Below are 27,519 nucleotides of genomic sequence, written 5' to 3' on the forward strand. Positions count from 1 at the left end.
AGCTACAGCACTGCATTCCTGAGAGCGGCACAGGATCATCATTCTCTCTTGGAAAGGGTGAATACACATAGCAACTAGAAGTTTCTGCAGGCAACACTGTATTCTCTGACTCAAAAGTTTGGCAAAAACAAGTTAAAAGTCTAACAAAGGATTGAGTACCAAGTACTACCACTGCTTTCAAGGAATTCACACAGGCTTACTTGACAAAAGTGCTTTCCAGCAGCTGTTTAAAAAAAGAATATTTTCATTTACAAAAAATATTTCCTTAACTAATAATTCAAATCCAGAATCTGTCATTTAAGCTAAAGCTACTACTAATCTGAACCTGTTTTTATTTGTAGAAGAACATGCAGGTTATTATGGGCAAACAGAGACCACAAATGAGGAATAAGAGACTAACTAGGGTATCAACTTACATACAAAATAAACTTTTAACTGTATTCCCCAAACAAATATCCTAGTATTAATATAAGGGTAGTAAGTTAATAGTTTTGGAAACTTGGTTAAGTAATTAAAATTAAGGTCCTCTCTCTCATTTTTAACTTTTTAAACTCTTAGGGTTTTCCAATAAGTACAAAAGCACAAAAATCTACTACTTAACAAGCAGTTTTTATATTGCCAAGAAACAGAAATCCTCTTTGCCCTGTGATGATACTGAATTAAATTAAAACTTCCAATACAATGCTGTGATGGTTAATTTCAATTTTCAACTTGACTGGATTAAAAAACAAAGGCATTAATGAGGTACTCATCCAAGTGAGACTGTAGGATATTTCCTGAGAGTTTTAAGCAAGGAAAAGAGGAGCCACCTTAAATATGAATAGTACTAACCCATGGGCTGGGGTCCTGGACTGAGTAATACCTTCAGATATTATTTCCCATAAGTTCCCAGTAAATTTTTCTTTGTTGGTTGGTTGGTTCGCTAAGTTCACTAAGCACACATGTATGGGCAGAATCAAATCTGAGCTAGTATCTTTTAACTAAACTCCACAATTATAGAAAGCATAAAAAATTTCTATATACATTGCAGTGAGATAAACACATCAATCATGGAAGTAACTAAGTACACACCACCAGAAGTTCAGAGGAAATGGAAGGGCTGGAGTGGCTTATCTTAAAGATCCTGTTCAGTTCTAAGGTGCACAATTCAACTACAGAAGGAAAAACATATCCTTCTTCACATCAGGGTGCCCTGCCATTCACTGAGTGCATGCAATAAACAAGAACCTGCTTTCTAAAGAGATGGGTGTGAAGTACAGTGAATTCTATATGAAGAATCCTTTAAAACTTCAGATTGGTCCACATACAAAGCTGACAGGTCAAACTGCAACTGCAAAAAATCTGTTAATTGGTTCAGGTGATTTCACTTTAACAAGATATCCCTGAGACTATTTTCAAAAGTAGTCAACCACAGGGAGGAAAATACAAAGAAATCTATTGTCAAACTTATAACTGGAGTTGGAAAATCACCAGCTAGATTTAATTACTGTCATAATCAATTTTAATGAAAATATATCATACTTGGTCAAGAAATAAGCACATACCTATCATCAGTAGATTTACTTTCCTGTCCCACCAAACATGACCTACTTAAAGACTAATTCATTCATTGGAATACTAGTAACAAAAACCCCAGGACAGTGGAGGGAAACAGATAAAGGTACAAGAAGCTCTGAGATCTTGCTCAAGTGTAATAAATTCAAACACATTTTTACATGTAATCAAGGGAACTCCATGTGGATCACTAAATTTTGAAAATGAGTTGGACTTAAATGCCTTTGAAGAAACACCAAGTTACTGCTATGAATAAACTGTACATCCACAGCTTCTTGGAGTACCTTGTCCCAAGCTTCTCCATTTAGGTACCAATGTAAAGGTGAATAACCCAGTACATTATTTATACAAATAAACAACCACCACCATATATCAGGAGTAGGCAGGTACATTAAATTTACCAAGAAACACCAAGACAGTGAAAAACAATTTCTTTGTGCAAGTAAATAACCAGCAAATGTTGGACAGAAATGAATCAAAGTAAAAACAAGAGACGCAGACTGCAGCATGGCACAGCAAGCCATCACTTTCTCAAGGACTAATCAAGCTTCCCTCCAGCCTCTGCCTAGACCACCAGCAACAAACTCCTGACTGTCCTTGTACTCAGCTCAGCATAATCCTATGGTCATTAACAATGCCCACATTGACACTATTCAGACTTTCACCTTTGTATCAATTGGTTTGTGGGCCAAATACTGGCCATCTGAATCTAATCTACATTTGTTTAGTTCCTTTATATTCTTTAACCGTTCACAATAGTCTGTAATCTAGATATTATTTGAAGTGTAATGTGAAATTTTAGTGTTGTGCTATTGATTAACATCAAACTGTAACAAATAATTTAACTTGCAAGAGTGGGAATTTCAAGAGAAACCAGGATTATTGGTAAAGTTGAGCTGATAAAATTTACATGGCTTGCAAATTTCACATTCAACACATTTCTAACAGTATGGAAAGACACAAGCCACAGGTTGTGTTACTGTCATAGCTCATTCACAGCAACTAGCATGGTCAGTATGATTCTGTTTGTCAGACAGAATTCAGTGAATAGAAACTACTGGCAAAATAACTGAAAAATATATGAAAAATTTTCAAGCAAATTAAGCCATTTGGTGATACAGGAAAGACTGAACACCATATTACATACTTTTGAACTAATAAACAAGTTTTTAAATCATCGCTAAATCTGTAGTGTAATTATCAAACCTCAGGAAAAAAGATCATTACTAAAGACTAAAAGCTATTTATTTATTGGCTACATACTACAATCTACACATGCACGTACACTCTCACTTTTTACTTTGGGGAAAGAAATGAATGATTTTTAGCAAAATTAGACTTACATATCAAGTATCTGAAGGTTCAAAGAAACAAAACAGAATTACTCACTTACTGGCTGACAATAATTAACAAGCGCTCAAACACTCTTAAGAGCTCTGGTCCTACACTCAGACTGCTCTAGTATATACAATACATACATGTAGCCCCTTCAACCCCACTATTCTGAAACTTTTAAACACAGAAATGGAGATAAATCAAAATAGTACTTAAACAGTATGATCACTTTGGAAAGCTTTCTGGCATTATTTAGGAACATTTGTAAACATACGTGGGCACTAAGACTTGAACAATAAATATTATCTTTAAAAAGCCTCAAATATCCATTGGTAATAAAATTAATTATAGCAACATATTATATATATATATATATATATATGTGTGTGTGTGTGTGTGTGTGTGTGTGTGTATGTGTATACACATATAATGCATGTACATGTACACACACACACACACACACACACACACATAGCGCAATGTAGTTGAAAGCTCTCAAATATTAGCCAAAAAATACAGATGAAAAAATAACACAGTCTGTGTGATTCTTTATATAAAAAACACGTACAACCCAGAAGTCAAGACAGTGTTTATCTCAGGGAGAAGGAAGTGGCACAAAGCAGGTCTGTGAGGATCAAATTCTTTCTACTTTCTTGGTCCTCTTCCTTGACTACACTTTCGGCCAAGGAAGTGTAGTAATCAAAAAGTAGTATCGTGATAAAGCTGTACTTGTACTTCTGCTTAGACTTAAAAGGTTTTAAGATCATTTTTCCTGTCTCATTCCTAAACTATACCATCACTCCTAAGTCCTACAGGATACCCTCCAAATTTAACTTGATTCTAAGTGGCCCAGTACTATCTAGACCAGTGGTTCTCAACCTGTGGGTTGTGAAATCTTTGGGGGCTGAATGACCATTTCATAGGGACTGAAATCACTTATCAGATATTTATATTGATTCCTAACAGCAGAAAAATTACAGTTATATAGTAGCAATGAAAATAATTTTATAATTGGGGTCACTACAACATGAGGAACTGTATTAAAGGGTTGCAGCATTAGGAAGGCTGAGAATCTACTGGTCCAGATCTCTTTCAAATTAACAGTATTTAAGGCATGCTCACTGCAAACACAGTACCTGTGCCCCGCTCAGGAACTCAAGAACTTCAGTCTGAAGGCTGGGTGCCACTTAGGCACTATGCTAAGGAGAAAGACAAGCACAGCTTTATAAGGCCTGATTTCATAAAGAGCCCAAAACCTTACATATAAAATCTGCTACTTAGCACGTCAATTGTTAAGGTGTCCACCTACCCACAGAACTCTAGTTCATCCCCAATTCTCCAAAGACACTAGACAGAGCAACGAACTATCACCCTAAGTTCAAATCTCTGCTATTCTCTGGTTTTGCATATAAAATTTTATTGGAGTAATACAAACAAACTAGAATTTCTGTCAATCGCCCAATAATTCATTTTTTGTTTTTGCTTCAAATACATCTATTTTTTCCCTTGTTTTAAATTTCAATTAGAAACAAGCTTGTTTTACATATCAATTCCAGTTCCCTCTCCCTCCACTGCCCCCCACCGACCCCCTATCCCATCCCCTTTTTGCTCCCCAAGGAGGGTGAGGCCTTCCATGGGGGAATCTTTCAAGTCTGTCATACCATTTGGAGCAGGGCCTAGACCCTCCCATGTGTCTAGACTGAGAGAATATCCCTCTATGTGGAGAGGGCTCCCAAAGTCCATTCGTGTATTAGGGATAAATACTGATCGACTACCAGAGGCCCCATAGATTAACTAGACTTCCAAACTGCCACCCACGTTCAGAGGCTCTGGTTTCCCAGTTATCAGTCTGGGGTCCATGAGCAACCCCTTGTTCAGGTCAGTTGTTTCTGAGGGTTTCTCCAGCCTGGTCTTGACCCCTTTGCTCATCACTCCTCCCTCTCTGCAACCGGATTCCAGAGTTCAGCTCAGTGTTTAGCTGTGGGTGAAATGACCTAGAATTTCAACCTAACTGCATTTCACTATAACAAAGACTATATAGTCCCAAAGCCTAAAATATTCTACGTGGCCTTTTATAGAAAATGTTTAGGGACTTTCAGCCTATATCAAAACACTAAGTTTGTGTTCATGTCCTGGGAATGTACTCTGATTTCTTACTGCCCCTTCAACTCTCTTGATTCAAACACTGACAACCTCATAATGTGCCTAGCTCTTATACTATTCTCTTCCCAGAACCTAATACTAAAGTGATAGTTTCCACTGGAAAATAGTGAATCCTAATATTCCAGAAAAAAAAAAAAAAAAAAAAAAAAAAACCCTCAAAATCAAACACTCCAGTGATAAGGCCACATAGACTTCTACAGCAGTTCCTCCACACACACAGTCAAATTTAGAATTATATTCAGGACACCATTCCAAGTCTACCCTTCTGTAGATATATCATTTGTAGGTCCTTCTTGGAAGTCATAGGTGAGCCCTCCACTAGTACTTCTCAAACATTAAAATACACACAAATCACCTGGGAGTCTGTTAAAATGTTCACTCTAATACATCTACGTTTCTGAAAGCTCTTATGTGATCCTGGGGCCTCTCTCTGAACTGACCCATGTCTACTAGCTTACAGAGACTGTACGGAGTACCAAGGCTATTTAATAGTTTATAATGATCTGCTTTAATGAAAAGAAGCTGAAGTATGAGAACATGCCTTCTTTCATTCACACTCTTCTTGTATAAACATACTCATTGACATCATATACCCAAAATGACATGAGAGTGTTTCACATGATCGAACAGGTAAAGCAAGATGACTTTTCATCTATCAGATTTACAATAACCAGTAGAATTTTTTTTTTTTAGATAAAGTGTACAAAAGGAACAGAATCTTAATAGGGGGATATAATTTGGCAGTATCTATAAAAATGTAAATGCTCATTACTTCTGACCTTGAAATTCTACTTCTAAAAATTATCCCCCAGTTCTTCCTTACACATGTGTGAAAATGCTGCAACCAAGTGTGTACTTACAGAGGAGCAGGTAAAACCTGGAATGTTCGTCTGGTGGTATATTCTGTATTTAAAGAATGAAGTGGCTTAGCAGAGAATATATCGGTATGAAGTAGCATCCATGATTAAATAACCCCAAATGAGATCTATATCACATCCCCTTCCCACAAGGCTCAGGTACCAGACCAAAGCAGTGTCTTCTGGACATGACAGGACTACTGGGCTTAAGAATTCACAGCTGCTATCTGCAAAGATCAAGGCATTCAACAATACAGCATGCAGGAGCCCCTACCTCTAGCTGAAGAGACTGAAGAGCTATTGACAGCTGTTAGCTTCTGGAGGAAAGTCAGTTTTCTTTAATGGTGTGGATCCTGGTAGATAGACCACATTCCACACCCACTGAGTATATGGGCAACACAAATTGCAATTAGTAGGTTAAGGAAAAAAAAAGGAGAAGAGGAGGACATGAATTTGGAAGGAGGTTGTTTGGAGGTGGATCTGGAAGCAGTTAAGAGGGAAAAGCAGCTTGGATTAATATGATCAAAACATTACATTTAATAATATTTTAAGTTATTTTATGTGTGAGTATTTTGACTATATGTATATTTGTGGACCATTTGTATGTAATGTCTAGGGAGGTTAGAAGAGGATGCTGGATCCCCTGAAACTGAAGTTACAGATGATCTTGAGCACACATGAGGGTTCTGGGAATCAAACCCTGGTCCATTGAAAAGCAACCCAGTGCTCAACTGCTGAGGCATATCTCCTGCCTCTCCCCAATATTTATACTTTAAAATACCCAAAATGCAATATACTGTGATGCCACTTTTCTGGAAAAGGAATTTCTTAAATGTATAAATATTCTTATGGATTATTTCTGGAAGAAAAGCCAAAAATTTGGTAATGTCGGTTGCTTCTGAAGAAAAGTATGTGTAACCACGGAGTGGGGATGCAGGAGATTAACTTTTTACTATCCTTTCATACATTTTTTATGTGCATGGGTTAAGTATTTTTTAAATGTTTGTAAAGTTGGAGAAAGTATGAAAATATAAAAGTTAGAAATCATAACTTTCTCCTTCAATTCTCTAATTTATACTTATTTTTGTTCTACAACAACAAAGAATTGATTTTCAACTTTATAGAAATTTTGAAAAATATTTTAAGAAAAATATTTTTATAAGGAAAAATAATTAAGTACTACAGTGAAAAAGTATAATCTTTTTTCTGGTAATCTTTACTAATAAATTTGTCCTATTTCTTTATTAGAAGAAAAACATTAAATTAAAAAGCAGATGGCTACACATGAAACTATTAATAAACTATTGATAAAAAGGTTGAACTTTGAATATGAAACCTATCCCACTCAGGATAATGATACTGATGTTGGGACAGGACCCACTTCTAGTTCCTAATGAACTTTCTTCATGATGTTTACCAAATACATAAAGCACTACCAAATATATTTCTGCCGTCAGTCTAGACTGCCTACTTCTACCAACATTTTAATTCACCGCACTGTAACTGATAAAGGACCTTTGCAAGGACATACATCCATGCTTTTTCCCTTCTACACATTTAGAGAAACTAAGCACTGAATCTGAAAGTCTCAACATGGATTCTTAACCACTCAATCCTGATTTCTATCAACTTCCATCTCCTACAGCTATACCTCAAAGTAGGCTCTATTTACTTTTCTGTTAAAACTGGTTCCTCTATGCATTTAATATACAAACACATTCATTAAAGCCTACTAGTAGAGACAGTTGGGTAAACAAATGGACAAAGAAAGCATTTCTACTCTCATCTGTATTTTTGCACTCATTCTTGGTCACTGTCTCTCTGTCTCATTCCCTCTCTCTCTCTCTCTCTCTCTCTCTCTCTCTCTCTCTGTGTGTGTGTGTGTGTGTGTGTGTGTGTGTGTGTGTGTGAATCCTAGGGTATGAATAAGAACCTTGCATGTATAGGAAAGGGTTCTATATCCTCATGTTAATCCTGAGATTCTCTAGAGAAAAACCAGTTTAACTATTTTGATCAAATTAAGGCAAGCTTTTTGTTAAAACATTATATACCAACCAAGATGGAATTCAGTCAAGACTACTCATGAAAACTTTCCTGCTGAGTGGCCCCAAGACACGTGTTATCAGGGTTTTTGTGGACAAAATAAATAAGCCACTGTACTTTCCCATGATGCTTTGTTGTTATTTTCCAAGAACTACAACTTTAAGAATCCCAAGAAGTTTCCTGGTGCAGGTGGGACTTACAGGTTAACTTAGGGTCTAACGCCTTCTTTTTACCTTTCTTTTGTTCTTTCTTTTCAAGACAGGTTCTCATTAAGTTGTCCAGACAGGCTTTAAATTTATAATATTCCAGCCTCAACCTCCCAAGCAGCTGAGATTACTTCCGCTACAGGCCAGCACCACAAGTCTTTCATTTTAAAACTCCCAATTAGATGTAATTCTTGTGTTTAACATAGTATGTGCAATGCTGGTTTGTGATTAATTCTTTAATTTGCTTATCTCATTTTTCTGTACCTCAGCTGGAGGATCTCTGGTCAATAGACAGGCAGATAGTTAAGCTAAATGATCTTTCAACATTTCTCAAGTTGTATGACACACAAAGTAAGAAGAAAGCTGGAAAGATGACTTAGTAGTTAAGAGAACAACATACTGCTCCTGCAGAGGACCCAAGATGGGTTCCCAGCATTCACAATGAACAGCTCACGCACCCTTTTAACTCAGCTCCAGGGGATCCAACGCTTTAGGCCAATGCAGGCACTAGCACTCAGGTGTACATACCCACAAGGTAGACACACACACACACACACACACACTCAAAAATAAAATGTTCTTAAAAAAAAAAAAGCTAAATGAAAAAGTTTCAAATATCTATTAAGAGAAAGAAATCCAAAATGTTCTAAACCATGGGTCAGCAAAGATTTCTATAAAGGGCTAAAGAGTAAATATTTTCAGTTGTGCAAGCCACTGCTCAGAAACAACATTGCAGCATGTATTATAGCACAAAAGTGGCTGCTGTGTGTGAAACTTTGCCATTCCACCAAAACTCATGTTGTAGTTTAATCTCTACTGCGATTAAGAGTAGAAATCTAATTCAACTATTATGCTTAGAGGTAGAGTCTTTGAGCAGTCTTTGATGTCATCAAGTGGATTCCCCTTGACTGAATATTGATGGCTTAGGGGAAGAGGGGAGCCCAGAGGATTCAGATACACATACATTTCCTGTCTCTTGTCATATAATATCCTTGGGACTTTGCCAACAAGGAAGACATCACCAGATGCAGTCCCTTGAGCCTCCAACTCTAAGGTAAATAAACTCTTCTTTATGAAATTATTCAGTTTCAAGGTATTTCATTACTGTAATATAACATGGACTAAGCAGCTATAGAGAATAAACAAAATGGCAGGACTATGTTGCAATAAAACTTAAAAAAAAAAACCTTAAAACTGGTTCCTCTATGCATTTAATATACAAACACATTAGTCAAAGCCCATGTTGGGTAAATCAATGGACAAAGAAGAAAATATTTCTATTCTGATTTGTATTTTCTCACTCTCTCATTCTATCCCTCCCTCTCTAGAGAGAGAAACCAGAAAGCTACTATTTTCTGGTATTTCACAAGCATTCAGAAAAATGAAGCAGAATGAGAAAAGCACCACAGTTCAAAAATGCACAGTCAGGAGCTGAAGAGATGGCTCAGCAGTTAAAAGCACTGGCTATACTTCCAAAGGACCCAGGTTCAATTCCCAGCACTCACATGGTAGCTCAAACTGTCTGTAACTCCAGTTCCAGGGTATCTGACACCCTCACACAGACATACATATGCAAGCAAAACATCAATGAACATAAAAGATTTTTAAAAAATTTTAAACTATCTTTTAAAAATGCACAGCCTAGGAGTGCTCTACTAGCCCAGGAAAAACACCATGTTACAAGATCAATGACTAGAGCTACATAGCATCAAGCCAGGCATGGCTCTACCCACACTTATTTCACATGCCCAGCCTCCAGAACCTTGATACATTTCCACTGAAATAAAGAGCCAACTGTGTGAAAACTTGGTAACCATCAGCCTAAGAAACTGATAAAAGGCCAACAATCATCATTACTACAATTAAGGGTCCTGAGCAAAAGGCCTTCTAAAGATGATGTCTAAGCTTCATGTCATGATAAATATCCACTTTTTTCAATACACAGAAAGACAGCTGCAGCCCAAACTCAAGAAATAAACACTACCTCAAGATGGCAAGTATTCTAATGATTGTTGAATGCTAGAATTGTGCCCCCAAATTGTGACTGTGGCTATGAGAGCCACTCATCCAACTTGGTTAAAGTTTTTTTTTTTGTTGTTGTTGTTTTTTTTTTTGCAGTTCAATGTGAAAAAAAAAAGATGAATTATGTCTTTAAATCCTGACAGCAAGTGTCACACTCCCTGTGGTACTGCCTTCATTGAACACTACCTTTAAAACTACAGCCAGCTTAGGGATGCAGATGCAGCTAAGCTAGCAGGTGAGCTGGCACTTGTGCGGTATGCACAGTCTACATTGAGTACTGCAAGGTCACAAACTCGTCTTTCCCAGGGATGTGACTGCCAACTTAAACCAAGTCAAGCAAGCACTCACAAAGCAAACTAAGTGTGGTAACCCCAAACCAAAATGATCCTAGGCTCAAAGCAAAAAGAACAGTATCATCAAGAGGGGCTTATCTGGAAACCCTGTGGGCTCTGTAAGAAAGATAGGGGATCTCAACTCTCAATGAGGCCAATAGTACCTTGCCTTCGTTGTTCAAGGAGTCTCTGGGTCCCTTCCTCAGTCACCAAATCTGTCAAAGGACAAAATTGGAACAATTTAGTTTAGCAATCTGCTTTTGTTTTCCAGTGACAGAGACTGGCCCCAGTGCCTTACAACATATAGTTTAATAGACCCTAATTGAATTTAGTTTCTACTCTATAATCAAACAACACTTCACTCCATAAGACAAAAAGAATTCCAAGGAATTTGGAAGTTGCTAGGGGGGTTTGTCCTCCTTCCTTCCCCCACTCCTCCCCCCTCTCCATTAAAACAGTCTTGCTATGTAATCCAGGAAGGCTTTGCATTCAATATCCTCCTGTTTCCATCTCCTAAATGCTAAGATTATAAGCATACACCACCATATCTGGCTTTAAAAGTTGGTTTTATATACCAACTTTTATATAAAAGTTGGTTTTATATACCAAAACAAATATACAAAAAGTCTAGAGAAAGAAGAAACAAAATGTAGACCACAATTACAATCCACTTAAAATGACCTTCCTTGTGAAGTAGAGTCAGGTTTAGAACAGAAAAATAACTGGTTAATATCAGATTTTTTGAAGGTTATCTTTTTTGGATTAAGGAAGAGGGAACTTTATTATCACATCAAATGAAACTAGCCCATATGGGAGGTTTTACTGTTGTTGCTATAATCCTAATATCCCAGGAAGTCAAAAGTCAACAGAAAGCTTCACTGTGGTGACACACAACTTTTACATGAATGACTCCATTTTTTATTTTTCAGGGTATGTGAGGGACTAGTATAGGAACCTTACTACAATGACTTCCTGTATTTTTTTATCAAATACTTGGTGTGTGTGCATATACACACACCCATGTATGTGAAGGCCAGAGTTCAACCTCAGGTGCCATTCCTAAGGAACCACCCACTTTGCTTTTGAGACAGTCTCACATTTGCATGGAACTCACTGAGTAGGCTAGGCTGTGCACCCAGTGAGCCCCAAGGATAAGCCTATCTTTACCTCCCTAGTGCTGGGATAAAAAGTACACTACTCCTGGCTTTTTGTGGGTTCTGGAGAACTCAGGTCATCATGCTTGAGTGACACATACTTCACCAACTGGGCCATCTCCCTCCCTGGGCCCCTTTACCACATATTATTTATCTAGCAAAACTTTTAAAAGTATGGTTCCATGGGTCTTATACTTTCAAACTTTTTAACACACACATACACACACACACACACACACACACACATACACACACACACACACACACACACACACACACACACACACCAAGTAATAAAACTTATTGAATAATGCCATTTCCCATTTCAATTAACTATGAACTTTAACTAAATTGCCACATTTGGAATTGGTAACCTTTTAGGCAAAACAAGGCAATTCACTTCAGTGAGACTATAAAGGATTCTTACCTACATCTTTCAGACTCTCATCTGAAGATACAAAAGTCTAGTCAATAACTACAAAAGATAAATTAACAAACTAATGACAAAATTGTATATATTTATTATATACATGTTTTGAAACACATGTACATTGTGAATGCAATCTATATGCAGTCTTTTCATTAAGAAAAGTATAAATTCCTGTGAAAGTAAGCTATACACAAGAAATAAATGACCAAAATGCAAACTCAAAATGTACAAACTATGTTCACACAGCAAAGAACAGTGAGTTCTTTTCTCAAAAATTAAAGCTTATCAGGCAGTTTTCCACAGACAAAAGAATAGCTCTAGCATCTTGGATAACATTTCTTTTTTCAATAAAAGATGCTAGTGTCCAGTTCTGTTGTAAGCATCCATTGAAGTAGACATAATAGCCACTCTGTTTGCCTACACAGGCATTGATATAGCAGTATCTGTACTCCAAATCCCTAATGTCTAAGGTACTTGGTAGTGAGGAATCTTAATGGTCCATTAGATTAGTTCTTGGGCTACTACATGACCATTTTGTACACAGATGCCCTACTATAAGCACAGCACTTTCAAAAGAACTAGAATACTTCTAGAATCTTATTATCCTGAAAATTTTTAGATGTTGAGACCCTGTCTCGAGAATAGAAGAACTAACTATACTACATCAGAGAGGAAGTACCAATTCTACGGCACTAAAATTACATGCTTACAAGAAATTGCAAATTTCTCAGTATTATCCATTTTCTTTCGTTCCTGTTTGTAAGTTTAAGGCCTGTAGTTATAATTACTACAAAACCTATAAAAAAGAGCTGTGTTTCTGTTTATACATAGTATGGAAAAAAAAAAAAAAACGAAGAATGAGAAGGAGAAGTAGTAGTAGTAGTCGTCGTCGTCGTCGTCGTCGTCGTCCAAAATAGAAAATGCAAGCTGTCGTAATAATGAGTTTAGTCCCTGAGTGGGTGGGGTAAAATTCTCTCCATTTCAGGGAGAGAATCCTTCAAAGAAACTTGCCCATTAAGTCAGTCACATGTAATTTTATTTTAGATAAACTAATTTATAGACAAATGACTAAGCTATATTTATTCCTTACCTTAATAAAATGTTTCCATAATAAGAAATTTTTATCTTAATATTTTTAGCCTAGGAGAAATAAAACAGTGTTTGATATACAAGGTATACTAATACTTTGTGTTACCAAATATGATGTTTTCAAACCTTGCTAAATCTGCAAAGGAAACTAAAATATTCTCCTTTGCTTAAAAAGAAATGAAGGTTGTATACTATCCACAATATATTTCATGATTAATATTTTTATAATACTGAGCTGAAATTGATGTTAAAGGAAAATCTACACCTTAACCCTAAATATTATATGTAGACTACATGACCCAAAACTGAGTCAAGTTAATAATCATGTATCTTGTACAATCTAATTAAAGTTTACTAAACTTTATTCCCCAAGTTAAACTTCCAAAACATGGTGAGAAAATTGGGTATTCTGCAAACACATTCATAACTGCAAATGGTTATGACTCATGATTATCACACTGAATGACTTATATGTAATCCTTAATCCTTGCTTTGAATCCCTGACTCAGAGTTACACCATACTTCACTTCTCTTGTATCACTTCTTCAGGAGGCTTCTGAATCTGTTTTTACAGTTAAACCTAAAAACAGGGAAGTTTTGTTGGGAAATGGGTGCAGGAAACTGTAAACTATACTCAATCAGATTAGTGAAGGTACATTAGCATTACAAAGACTACAAGATGTACACAAGTAAAGAAACTAAGGGAACTTCAAGTCAGGCCCTTCACAAATTTCCCAATACACCCAGAGAAACAATGCTCACTAAGAGCTTGTGATCACCAGATCAGCCATCTAAGTAATACTTCTCTAGAAATGGGACAAACCTCTGAATACAAATCACTTAAGAAAGAAAGCACAATTGTCCTTTGATCCGTAAGGCCACATATGAATAGTTACCAAAAAAAAAAAAAGTGAACATTATCAAAATATATGAAGGATTTGTACCTGTATTCAAGTACTAAGTCTGGTTACTGCAACTAGTAATGCGGCCACATTTGATACTCAGAAGTTATAACAGTAATTTTCAAGAGATACTACTGCCAGTTAAATCATGCTATCTTTATCTAGCCATGGTTTTCAATTATCAGCCTTGTTTTTTAATTGAAAAAGGAAATCACGTAATGCTTAGTTTAGATTAGTTACCAATTTGGTTATAGTTTTTATTAAACTTCTACAATTTCATTATTGATTTTCAAACTAATCAAGACTTCAATTTTTGTAATTCAATTAGAAGCTACCCATATTCCTAATGAAAATCTCCCCCAAAATACACTTGTATCTTGGTAACAGTTATTATTCCACTAGAAAGTTTAAATTTAAAAGCTTCAGAGGCACTGTTATGAGTCCTTTCTGATTATGGAGACATGAATGTGGGGGAGGAAGTGTGACTTCCCTCTGGCTACAGCAAGCAAAAGTGGTAAAGAATTCAGAAATAGGACCTGCAGTGTAAGTGGTAATAACATCTGCACTTGGATGCCAATGATCCTTCTGGTCTTTAGATTTGAGTGAGAAGGAATACTTTCATGGATGTCTTTAAAGAACTAAATCCTATAATCTCTCAAAAATCAGTATCTTTTAAGACATATCATGCAACTAAATGCTATCGGGCAAGGAACGGCCAAGAACTGTGTAAAAGTCACAAGGGTAGTAATGTCTAGTGACTTTCTGGATTCCCAATGTTTTCATCTATCAAACTGAATTCAGGAACCTGGCAACCTACCCTAAATAAGCCTTGAAACAGTTACAATACTAAGAATTGTATTGTTAGTACAATACAAAAACTCAGGGATTTTGTGATCAAATTATCAATCATAGAGCTAAAACATACTGTTCTCTGCATACTGAGACTCATAAAGAAAAAAAAAACAGCCAAAATTAAAAGAAAATGTGTGTGTATGAATGTAGGTGCACACGTCATGGCCTACGTGCGGAGGTCAGGGGATAACTTCGTTAAAGTCAGTTCTCACAAAGCTGTTCCTGAAAGATCTGCCTGAGTCTGCCCCTGGTTGCTTTAGAAGTACTGAAATTACAGATGTTCATCATCCCGTCTGGCTTTTTACATGAGTTCCAGGAATCAAACTCTGGTCACATCTGCACAACAAAAATTTCTGCCAGTTAAGCCATCTTCCTGGCTCTAACTAAAATTTTAAAAAGCATAAAAGATATAACAAGAATGAGAGTAATCAATTGCTACACTACTGGAATCACAACAACCTTGCTTGGGCAAGTTAATTAACATCTCTAGTTCCTTGTTCAATTCACTGAGAAGCCAGATCACTTACCATCTTCTAGCTCACAAAGTCTGTATTTCTAACTGCTATCCACTGGAATAAACTGTTTCCTAGTCTTACATTTGCTACTTAGGGAATTATTAACTCCAAAAGGTCACCAAGGTTATCATTTTAAAGCAATTCACCTACTATTTACCATCTCAGTCTATCAAATGCCCCACTATCAGCTAATTTACCTGCTTTCTCTCTCCTGAGAAATCTGCTTATGATAATGACCTAATATTATTATGTCCTATATTTTAAATACAATCCACAGGTTTTTAAAACTCAACTTATTAAAAACCATTCTTCAAAATAAAGAGATGATGTGTGACTATGGGCCTCAGGGTTTCACTGACAATCAATTCAATCGGCCACAAACCCTGTATTACTTGTAGAGCTATTTCAACCCACATGTGAGCTTCAATATAACAGGATTTTCTTTTTCTCCACAGACTCTGTTGTTTAAGGGCACATTAAGCTGAAGAACTTTCATCTGCTGCAAGAAAAATAAAAGGTATTTAGGCATTCTACTATGTTCCACTTTCTATTCATTCAAGTAGATGCAGCCCTATATCATATATATAAAACACTATACACCTATTCTGAAATCCTTTGTAGTTACTTCTAATTATTAAACTGTTTATGGCTAAACATGGGGGCATTTACCTGTACTCCCAGAACTCTGGAGACTAAGGCAGAAGGACAGTCAAGTCAGCACAGCCTGCACAAGAAGACCTAAACTCAAAAAAAACAATAAACAAAACCCTGGCTATGAGCCAGGCAGTGATGACTTATGCCTTTAATCCCAGCAAAGGCAGGTGTATCTCTGTGAGTTCAAGAACAGCCTGGTCTATGGAGTTAGCTTTCCAGGACAGCCAGGGCTACACAAAGAAACCCTGTCTTGAAAACAAAAAACAAAACAACAACAACAAAACAAGTATCAAAAAAAAACCTTGCTTGTTAATGGCTTAACCCCCACCCCAGGAATCCAAAGAAGAATCTAATTGGTCTTCTTTTTAAGCAAGTATTTGCATGATAAGCTTCATAAATTTATAATTCCTATTAGATCACTTAGTTGTTAAAGATAAGCATAACATAAAAGAGAACAGAGTTGAGTTTTCACAGTGTCTTTTCTGCCTATACATTAAAGAAGGAATTATTAGCTAAGTGTATAATTCAGGAGTAGAACACTTAACCAAGTATGAATGAAGCCCTGGACTCAATCTCTAACACTGCACAAAGGGGCAGTGGATCCACAGACTTCAAAGGATTTTTTTTTACTAAGCTCCAAGAGTCAGGCTGGGGACCACTGAGCTATAGCTACAGCCTAGGCTCTGAAAGTTTTAAGAAACCACTGAAGTTATACCAAAAGCTAAATATGGTGTTTCTTCTAAGGAGACAAATCTTTGTGAAAATGCTCAGGTTATAAACCTTAAGAACTTCTGCATTCTAGGAAATAAAAGTTATTCTTAGAATATTTCATAAGATGCCATGATATAAATTCCCCCAATTCAAAGATATCTCATGAATCTCTATACCCACATTTCTAAGAATTCCATGTATACAAAACAGACATTATTTAAAGTCTCCAAGTGATTTATATCTAAAAGTGGATGGCACATATCCACACGTTAGTCAAAGTACATCGATTATTACATGTTGGCATACAATATTTATAAGATACCAGCACTTTTTAATGGGATGTGCCAAATAATACACCAGGGACAAAGATACATTCACAAAACATGCGCCTTAATTTTTTGTACAACAAATGGCTTTTTCTAAGAACTGATGCAAGATCTTCACTAAACCCATAATATCTTATATGGGTCTAAAAGATAGAGATACAGATTATGCATTAATATATGTAAATTCCTTCACCATACCACCTACTATTCCTTCTCTCTCAACCTATCTAAATTCTACTTCATTTCAAAATATTCAGTTCACTACCTGTTTGCAGTGCACAGTCCAGCATTACTATATTCTTTCTAGTACACATATTTAGTCTCCCTCCTAACATTCTACCTGCCCCAGGGCACATTACTGTATCTGATTTCTCTTGTACAATACAGTAAAAAAAAAAAAAAAAAAGAAGTTTCAAAATACATTTATATGAAAAAGATTTTCATTCCACTTTGATTAACATGTCTATTGTTAATATATATAATATATATTTTCCTAATGATTTATTAGCTCAGATAAGAGATAACATCCTTCCATTACTTTACTAACAATGTAATGAGTATCTGTTGTCTAAGATAACCTATCTCAGTAAATGTAAGATAACAAAAAGAATATAATTAAGAACACAACCACATCCTTAGGAATCCATGACAAAAATGACAGGAGGGAAGAAAGGAAAATAAAAAGGGAAAACGAAAAATGAGGTAAAAAGCAACAGTAGTTTTTAAGGTTCTCCTCCTTGCCACCAGTGACAGATGAGGAAACTAAAGCCCAGACAGGGGAAGTGACTTGCCCACAGTTAAACATGAAATCACTAACAAGGCCAAAATTAAAACTCAAACCTGCTAATCCACAGTTCAATGTGAATTTTCTGTATTATGACACATTTTCTATATCATATTAACTAAAGAAAATGAGCAATAATTTAAAGTAAATAAATGATAACCAAGGAAAAGCTAGAAAGAAAATGAACACAAATTCTAAAGTCATTACACATCAAAAACTACATGCATCTCCATACTTCCTCAATTCTCAGGCATATTTGACTTTTAAGACACAGTATCTATTCCTAACATTTTAAATATATACTATTAAATACATTGTCTTTTCAAAAATACTGATATGTTGAAACATTCATCTCTAAAACAGAAAAATGTAATATAACACATTAGACAGGCCTTGTAAGAAACAAACTCATTACGATTTATTTAGAGGCAGGAAGGATCACAGAGCACAAACATCTGCAGCAGCAGTTTAGCATGGTGGCATATACCTTAAGCACTCAGGAAGCAAAGGCACACTATCACTGTGAGTTCAAGACGAGTCTTGTTCTACCTAGAGAATTCCAAGCCAACTAAGACTTAGAATTAGATCCTGTCTCAAAGAAAGTGGGAGAGGGGACTGAGACCTATCTTTTAAGGTATCAAATAGCTATTAAATACTGGAGCTATGATGTTTTTCTCAACCACAGATATTTATATGCAAATAAGTCCTTATCTGTTTGAATTTTAGAAACAAAGCATAGGTTTGGGGATTTGTTTGTTTTTCTCGGACAGGACTGTGCTATGTAACCCAGGCCAGCATCAAACTCAAGAATCCTGCTTCTGCCTCTGCCTCCCAAATGTTGAAATTACAGGCACATGACACTGCCCCAAAGTAAGGACTATGTCCTAGTTCTGTCCCTTAGTTCTCTAACTTAAGTTCTCTGAGCCTCATTCTCCTCATTTGTAAAATGCAGCATGCACATAAGAAAACAAAATGTAATTGTGATCATTTATTTAAGGAACATAATACAGTGTCTAGGTGAAACCGAAATCACAGTACACTTATTCCACAATCTCTACAGGCCAAATCAAAGTTATTTCTCCTTCTTCACTTATGAGATTGAAATCAATCTGCATTGACGCTTGGGCAAATCCTCGTAGTTTATTTGGGAATAATTACTTGGCAAACAGAGAGCAATTTTCTTGATATGCTTCCCTTCGAATCAGGAATACAAGAGTGAAGCATCTGTGTGGTGCTTGTTATACATGTGTGTGCTTCTGCATGTGGAGACCAGAGGTTGACATCAGAAATTTTCCTCAATTGCTTCTCCACTTTATTTTGAAACAAGTCTCTTATTTGATTAGACTAGTAAACCAGCCCCAGGGATCCTCCTGTTTCTCCCTCCCCAATGCTAAGATTGCAGGCATGTTTGCCAGTTCTTTGCTGGTACAGGAAATCCAAACTAAGATCTTCATGCTTGCACAGCAAACACTTTACTGAGTGAACCATCTCCCAAGTCCTAACAGTGAATTTTTAACTGTTTAAGTAGATGAGTCAAACATAAATGCAGCACTTTTGTATGTTTATTGAACTGAAACTTGTAAGTCTGTATCAAACCCACCAAACAGAGGAACAATAGAAACATGTGAGAGAAGAAGGAAGGATATAAGTAAGGCCAAAAGTAACAGTTAAAATCACCCAATACTATGAGTAGTTCAATGTTTTTTTTTTAATCTTAAATTCTTTTATTTTCTTAAACTCTAAGAAAACAGGAAAGTCAGGAGCCTATCTCAATAACTCAATCTTTAATAACCTAATCTTCCAGATTAATCAAATGCCATCTTTTGGGATGTACTGTTTCAATTCACAACAAATCAGTCATTTCCAACATGGCAACAGGCCTTCCAAAATAGCTCACATGGAGCAGACATTAAATAAGACCATTTCTGCTCTCACCCCAAGCTTAGACCTACATATTCCCTACTGCCCCGTTTCTGTTGAATGGTTGTTATCCCTTAATGATAAAAATAACAATCCTCATTTTTATTTGGAAAAATTTTTAAGAGTACAAGCATTTTTAAAACACTCAGATCTTTTTAGTCAAAAACTAAAACATTACAGGGGTCCTGCTATGATTTTTCCCCTGACTGTGACCGTAACTGTGACCACACCAAATATTTAAATTGAGTACCCTCCACTAAGCATGACTGTTGGCCCCTATCATAATTCACTTCAGTGTCTTGAGATTACATTCCCCTTTCTTTTTTTCTTTTTTACCTCAGTGGTTTCTTTTTAGTCATTGTTCTTCTGAGTCTCTAGGACTTTCTATAAAAAGTCAGCTCTAGGCTTCTCTAATCTTTCCAAGCAATCTTTTTCCTTCTTTACTGACTTCTTTTATAACAAGTCTCTTCTATAACAGGCTCAGGTCTGACCTTTGGATTTTCTGTTAAGTTATGTATCTCCAGCATTTACCAGTGCCTGGCATCAAGCAAATGCTCAATTAATGTTTACTGACTGATTCTGCCAATCCTGACTTGCCATGTAATAGCTGGTGTGACCTTAGGCAAGTTAAATCAATCAAAAGATGATACTTGAAAAGCTCAAAAAAGTTTCTGGCACAAAGTAGCAACTAATAAATTTTGCTATTTCTAACTATCAAAAAAATATTTGGGGGGCACCGTATGTTACTGACTGTTCTGTTTCCTTCCAAACCTATGTATGGAACCATTATTTACCAATCAAGCTTCAAGAAGAGGCTTAGCTGATGACCATGTATCTAATCATTCAGATTTATCTGTAATTTGCCTTAGAAACCATTTTCATTTGTGAAGTACTTTTGGTCCAGAGTGAAGCTTATGCTTCACCCAAACTACTGGATTGTAATCACCCTTGTGTCTAATAACCCACAAACCAACTCCTTGTGCAAATGATTCAAAATCCACCGTTTCCAAAAACTTGCCCTGCTTGACTTGAACAGAATCTCTGCTTAGAGGTAACTCATCACTTAGGCACTAGGTTATACTAAGGACAAAATGTGATTATAGGGGTTGTGTTATCCACAAATACCTTCTATGTCCTAAAGAATAATCCATTAGCTAAAATTCTATGCTGATCTGATGAACAAGAAAACATCTATACAACTACTCTCTTGGATTTTTTACTGGACACTGTAACTCTTCACAGGTCTTTTGTCCTGTCCTCAAGCAGAAATTATCCCTCCCATTTAAATCCACTGCCTCCTAACTCTGCCTGCACCCTGCAAATAAAAGCTTCAAAGAGGAAGGCAGTAACAGTAACACACATATACCGTCTTTCTCAAATGAAAAGAGTTTTTGTATTTAACTACAAAACTCTTCTCAAAATTGAAAGCAACTACCCAACAAATAATACAAATTCTACTACGTTAAAAAAAAAAGATTGCTTATTCAGGACTGCACAAATATATTCACACATTAATCCTCACTTTTGTTTCTGTAAGAGACCTTGCACCATTTTTATGGCATACCACACATACCCAACAAGATAATTTAATCTTTGAATGTTGCTCTTAGCACTTTTCTTTGTTAATGTAAAGAATTAAGCAATGGCAATCCCAGCCCTCGGGAGGCAGAGGCAGGAGGATCTCTGTGAGTTCGAGACCAGCCTGGTTTACAAGAGCTAGTCCCAGGACCGCCTCCAAAGCCACAGAGAAACTGTCTTGGAAACAAAAAAAACAAAAAACCAAAAAGAATTAAGCAATGCCCCAATCAAAAACAAACATACCCATTACTTCTGAGAGGTAAGTTTGTGTGCGCTGAGGCAAAACAAGCAGATGGATCGTCCAGAGGACAGGATAAAGAGCAGCCTCGGTAGCAAAACTGTTCAACCCTTCCTAAGTATTGAGTAAAAGGACTGTCATCTTGAGGTACTCACTCCGTCAACTCAGCTCTCACTCCACTATTCACAAAAGATCCCCACCCTTGAGCAAGCACACAGAAATCCATCTTGACTGCTCCCTGTGTACTTTCCAAGAAGCCAAGAAACACCTTCTATTCAAACATCCTCCATTCACCCCAACCTAAAATCCGTCACTCCTCGGCCATCTTCCGGTTTCTGTGTACCTTCTTACACTCCACATGCCCTGTTCCCATTGGTCCAGAGACCTTAACCTTCAAACCCCAAATCAGTTCCCCGGCTCTCAGTCGATTTCTCCGCAACCCCTTCGAAGCCTACTTCCTAGGGGCCAATCCCACTCCAGATCTGGGGCCTCTCACTGGATACCCTCTTCCGAGCATCACTTTCTTCCTACTCAGACCCAGAATTTCTCAATCCCAGGCCACCACCCTCCTCCGTTAACTCCGCACCCCACCGTGGCCGCCTCTCTCCGCCCCCGCAGGCGGCCCCCCTTCCTCCCAGAGCTGCAGGCCAGGGCCCTCTCGGCTCCCTCGCCGCGGCCCCGGCTGCCGGGAGGGCGGCGGCCCGGCCACGCCGCGCAGGGACCGTCCCGGCAGAGGCGGCACCCCCGCCTCCGGGCGGCCGCAGCGGGGCGGGGGCGGGGCGGCTCGCAGGCCCCACCTCAGCGCAGCCCGGCCGTGGACTCCCGCAAACGGCGGCCGGGCTCGGAGGGGCCGCGGCCGAGCCGGCGACAGAGCCCGTGCTTCTCACCTCGACGCGGAAGCTCAGGCCTCGCTCTCCCCTCAGCGATGGCTACGCCGCCGTCGCGCTCTCCTCACTCGCTTTTCACCGCCCCCGACCGGCTGCTGAAGAGCGGACAGACAGCGGTGCGCCCATTGGCTGTGGCCGCTCTGGCGTCAGCGGGTCCCGACCGCGCCTCGGGGTCTGATTGGCTGGCGCGGTGCCTCTTTTCCACGTCTGCTCCTGATTGGCTCTCGCGCACACCCTTCCCGGGAGAACCGCTCACCCTCCACTCTTCTTCAGCCTCCCACCCCAAACCAGGTTCCCCCCGCGGGCGCGACGGCCAATGGGGGAGCGGAGAGATGCAGGGAGGTGGGCGGCTGGGCGGCGTGATGGGGAAAAGCGTAGCCAATGGGAGCGCGCCGCACATCCCGGCTCAGCAGCGCCGCCCCTGGCCGCCAGCGTCCCGGAGGGTCGCGCCCCGAGCCACGCCCGAGTGCCCTGGCGCGGGAGCCCAACTCGCGCGAAAGGTGCAGGGCAAGGGGGTGGAGGGTGCGAAAACCCGCTCGGCAGCCATTGCAATGTGCTTGAGTACTGCTAACGTGGACCCTGGCGCGCCCCAGATGGGTCTGGCTACCCTCAGCCATAGCTGGGTGTGAGGATCCTCCCAGAGACCTGCTTGCTTAGCTCCTCAGAAAGCAGAGCCATGGCTGTGTAGACCTCCTGAAGGGCCCATAGGGAGGATAGGAGCCGGGGTCTCATCCACTCCACGAGACTGTTCGCCTAGTCGTTCGTCCTCCAAGACGATCTCGTGCATGATTCAGGGACAGTGAGAGAAGTTTCAGTGCTATGGCCTTGGAGGGTGGGGAGTGCACGCAGGACTAGGGTGCCAGAGAACTCGATGTGCCAGCTGGGAACCTGATTTTTCTTGATCAGGCGGTGGTTACCCAGGTGTGTGAAGATTCATGGGGCTGTGTGCTTCATGTGCAGTTGTTGAAATAACAAGATCCTGGTAATCACTTAATAATCAACACCAGGATTTGGCTGTCATTCAAACACGTTAAAAACGTGGACTAGAGAGAAGGCTTAGTGGTTTAAAACCACGCACTGCTCTTCCAGGAAACTAGAGCTCACTTCCCAATACCTTTCAGTGGGCAGTTCACAACCACCTGCAAGTAATAACCAGCCTCTGGCCTCCGTGGGCACTCGAACTCACGTGCACATACCCACATACAGACACACATACACATAATTTAAAACAATAAAGGTAATACTTAGAACCTACAAACCACGGCGGGGCGGGGGGTATGTGTGTGTGAGGGATTTCCCTTTTTCTAAATCAAACATCTTTTTTTACATACACAACCCTCTCCCTTTTCTGTTGAAAACCTTATCCCCAACAAGCCTTCTACTTTGAAGTCTTTCTTTTTTAACCCACTGAGTTTAATTATAGATGCTTTCATGGGTGTGTGGGGAGGTGGGCGGGGGGGGGGGTGTTTACCAGGACAACATATTATTATCGAATTTGGTTGGGCTCTCCTAGCCTAGTTGGTCCACTCGTCCTCAAGCCAATTAAGAGCCAGTAATAATGTAGAGCAAAAGAAAGAGATGTATTCAACATGACCACGTTGGGAAGAGGAACAGTTTGTCTTCAGTGTCCTGTAGTGAGATTAAAATTTAAATAGAGAGCCAAGGATCCTAGTCAGTGTGTGATCTCACCGGCCATTGACCCATCATTGTCTGGGCTTCAGTCTCATCCTGTAACTTGGTCTGATACATTGTTAGAACTGTGTGAAATTTCTTTCTTAAAGACTAGTTCCCTTTCTGACTGGCCTCTTTTCCCCCAGCATCAGATTTTTAGGACAATTCCCATTTCTATGGGGTCCATTGTTTCCAGTAGACTGATTGAAAAACACAAGTATCTCTTTAGAATAGCTTCATTTCTTCAAGGTATGTTAAAGTTCCCCACTTTTTGTTTTAAACCCCCAATCTTGAGGTGGAATGTGTCTGAAACAAATAAAATAAAATTTAAGTTGGGACCAAGGTTAAAACACATTTAGTGCCAGATAGCGTGTGTAAGACATGTTTTTCATAACCTCTTGGCTTTTAGTTACTTTTGGAAGAACTGGGCACAGGCAACTTCATCTTGTTAGTTTGAGACAGGTTTGGAGTCACGAAGCCTAGCCTGCTGTCAAATTTAAAATCCTATTTCAGCTTCCCATGCACTGGGATTTCAGGGATCTGCTACCATGCCCAGTATGACATTATTTTAGTTCTGACAACTTATCTCTGAGCAATAGTCTTTGCAGACATTGCTGATTAACTGTTTGGGGGTTTGTTCTCCATTGTCCTGGGATGCTAGGAAAAGACTAATCTTGGGTGGCATAGTTTGTTCCCTCTTAGGGGAAAAGGGAGAGTAAGTAGAAGATGTCAAGGAGTTAGTGCCAAAAAAACCTTTAGACTCAATGTAAATAGCTGAAGTAGAAGTGGATTTCAGATCAGGCATACTTGAAGTCCATTCTGCTTGTCCTGTGAATAGCACACACTAGTTAGAGCTTTCAGAGTAGACTGGATGGTGTTAGCCATGCTGCACCCAGTCAGAGGCTTACCCCACAAATCTTGTCTCGATGCCTTTGTCAGAAGCTGTTCCTCTGTAGAAGGCTAACAGCTTAGTTGTGAAACTTTACAAAAACAAAACCACCATGTAACAGAAAATAGTTAGTTATAAGGTTTTATAAAAAAAACACAACAACAGTAAATATGTTTCAAAAATTAAACAATTGCATACAGATTTACAAATACCTAATACCTGTCAATCTTTAAAAAGGCTTGCATAGCTTAAGAAGTACCTCATAGAGCTGCAACAATTGGTATCACAGCACAGAAGCATGTAGAAGCTACTTCTAAAGCAAATTTTTGAATCTTTGGTTAGTAGAATAAATCTATAGCCTTGTCGATCAAAAAACATTTTTTTTTTTTTTTGGTTTTTCTAGACAGAGTTTCTCTGTGGCTTTGGAGGCTGTCCTGGAACTAGCTCTTGCTGACCAGGCTGGTCTCCAACTCATAGAGATCCACCTGCCACTGCCTCCTAAGTGCTGGGATTAAAGGCTTGAGCCACCCACCGCCTGGCACAATCAAATTTTTAAATCACTTACAAAATTAGGAAACAGGGCTAGTTATTACAAATAGATACTATACAATTATGTCTCAATATAATAGCAAAATACTTTGTCAGAGCAGATAAGTATATATGCAGATTTTAATTATCCAGACTGTCCAGATAGCAATTTTCAAATGTCATTTTAAGTCTGTAAGACACTAAGAGGTCAGCATTAGACCTTACTTGTGCTAAGACCTTTTTATAGACAGTGGAAGGGGTCTCCAGAGGCCCATCATTACTCATTTCAACACGGGTGTCATTTGGTTTTAGAAGTCAGTAGCTGGGGGACAAAAGAAAAAAATATTAGCAAAGCCCATACAGCATGTAAATCATCTATCATATGAAGGCAGGGAAGGGTCATTTGAAGTAGGAAGACCTGCCCTAAAAGAAGGGAGCATCTTCCAGTGGCAGCCCAGAGAAAAGGAGGTTGGAAAAAAAAAGATTTGCATTTTGCCTGCTTGCCTTGTGTCTCACCATCAAGTTCATCTGCCCAGCTGCCACTGCTGCTGCTGCACCATAACTTCACTGGCATTAGAAACTAGCTTCTTGAGGCTCCCGACATGGAACACCAGTTGTTCTCCAGGTATCCTCCAGGCTTTCAGCATCAGGTTGCAACGACCCAGGCACCCAACCTCAAAGGCCAAACAGCTACTCAGTTCTCAGCTTCTCCAGTGTAAACATAGCCATTGTTGGCCTACCAAGAACACATCACATAAAAGAATCTAATAAATCCTCTTTTAATATATATTAAAAAATCAAAGTTAGGTATAGCTGTATAGATCTCCTCAAATGAACATATCCTTGGCCTTATTTTTTTTTAAATAGAATTTTGTTGATTTTTTTGGAATTTCAAATCCTGTACCCCATCCCAGTCTTTCTATGTCTGCCCTCTATCCTTATCCTTATAATCCTTCCACAGGAAATAATGAAAAAATTACAAATTAATTAAAAATTTAAAAACCCTGCCAACCCCTCTGGGTGATGACCTGCTCCTCTGTCAGTCACAGATTTCTCTCACATCTGTCACAGCTGTCTTCAGCTCCACTGTCGTGTGTGTGCCACTTCACTCCTCATTTCCCACCTCTGCATCACATATTCATTCATCGTAGTGGCATTGGGAGCTGTGGTGTGTCACACAATATACCGCCCTGCCAACATAGCAATGAGTCCTTGGTCTGGTTCAAGGCCTCTGGCTTCTGCTACAGCATCAATACTAAACCCTCACTGTGACTCCTCTCTGCTATCCTGCTGTTGCCCTGTGTTGGAGATCCTGTGGTTATGATAGCATGAAAGTGCTCATGGTGTTGTACCCAGTCAGAAACTCCAAACACTTACCGAGTTGCTCAATTTATGGCAGACCTAAGTCCCTAGTCTAGGAAATGAACTTGAATACCATGGCTTCTAGCCTGGAGGAATTCACAGTCCAGTCCCAAGCAGTCATTTCTAAAGAAGGCACAGATCATTGGGCGGCTAATAGCAACTTACGCTCACATTTGATGCATTCTACTATGTTAAATGCAGTGCTGCAGATCATTTCCGGGGCCTTGAACATGTGAGGCAAGTGTTCTGCCACTGAGCCACATCCCCAGCAGTCCCATCTACTTCAGAGGCCAAGGGAGGAGGAGCACTTAAGCTGAAGAATTCAGTTAGAGGGCAGCCAGAGCAACATAGCAAAAGCCTGTCTCCAAACACACACATGCACACTCCCACACACATAGAGAGAGACAGAGACAGAGAGAGACTCTCTGTGCTAAATAATAAGTCTGAAAGTACACCAGAATAAGTTAAGGGTGTAATATTTGTGTTTATTCATTTAGTAATATGTTTAATTTTGATA

General features: G+C 38.8%; 1 protein-coding gene across 5 annotated transcripts in view; it reads right to left on the bottom strand.

Moving 5' to 3' along the window:
* The window catches only part of Far1 (fatty acyl-CoA reductase 1), a 54,198-nt gene extending 31,502 nt beyond the window's left edge, over positions 1–22,696 (bottom strand). The window contains exons 1-4 of one of the 5 annotated variants that reach the window (XM_035442270.1): positions 22,553–22,696; positions 10,677–10,727; positions 5,913–5,955; positions 4,026–4,088 (exon numbers count right to left, since the gene is read on the bottom strand). Coding sequence is in view for 1 of the 5 variants with exons in the window: in XM_027410124.2 (XP_027265925.1) it covers positions 10,677–10,727; positions 21,671–21,674 (55 nt within the window). In the remaining 4 variants the exon portion in view is untranslated. Of the gene's footprint in view, positions 1–4,025; positions 4,089–5,912; positions 5,956–10,676; positions 10,728–21,670; positions 21,689–22,552 lie in introns of those variants that run through there. The other 4 variants (XM_027410126.2, XM_027410125.2, XM_027410124.2 and 1 more) reach the window with 4 other exon arrangements.
* Positions 22,697–27,519: the final 4,823 nt, after the last annotated feature.

This window comes from Cricetulus griseus, chromosome 3 (assembly GCF_003668045.3).
Source record: "Cricetulus griseus strain 17A/GY chromosome 3, alternate assembly CriGri-PICRH-1.0, whole genome shotgun sequence".
Taxonomy (NCBI): domain Eukaryota; kingdom Metazoa; phylum Chordata; class Mammalia; order Rodentia; family Cricetidae; genus Cricetulus; species Cricetulus griseus.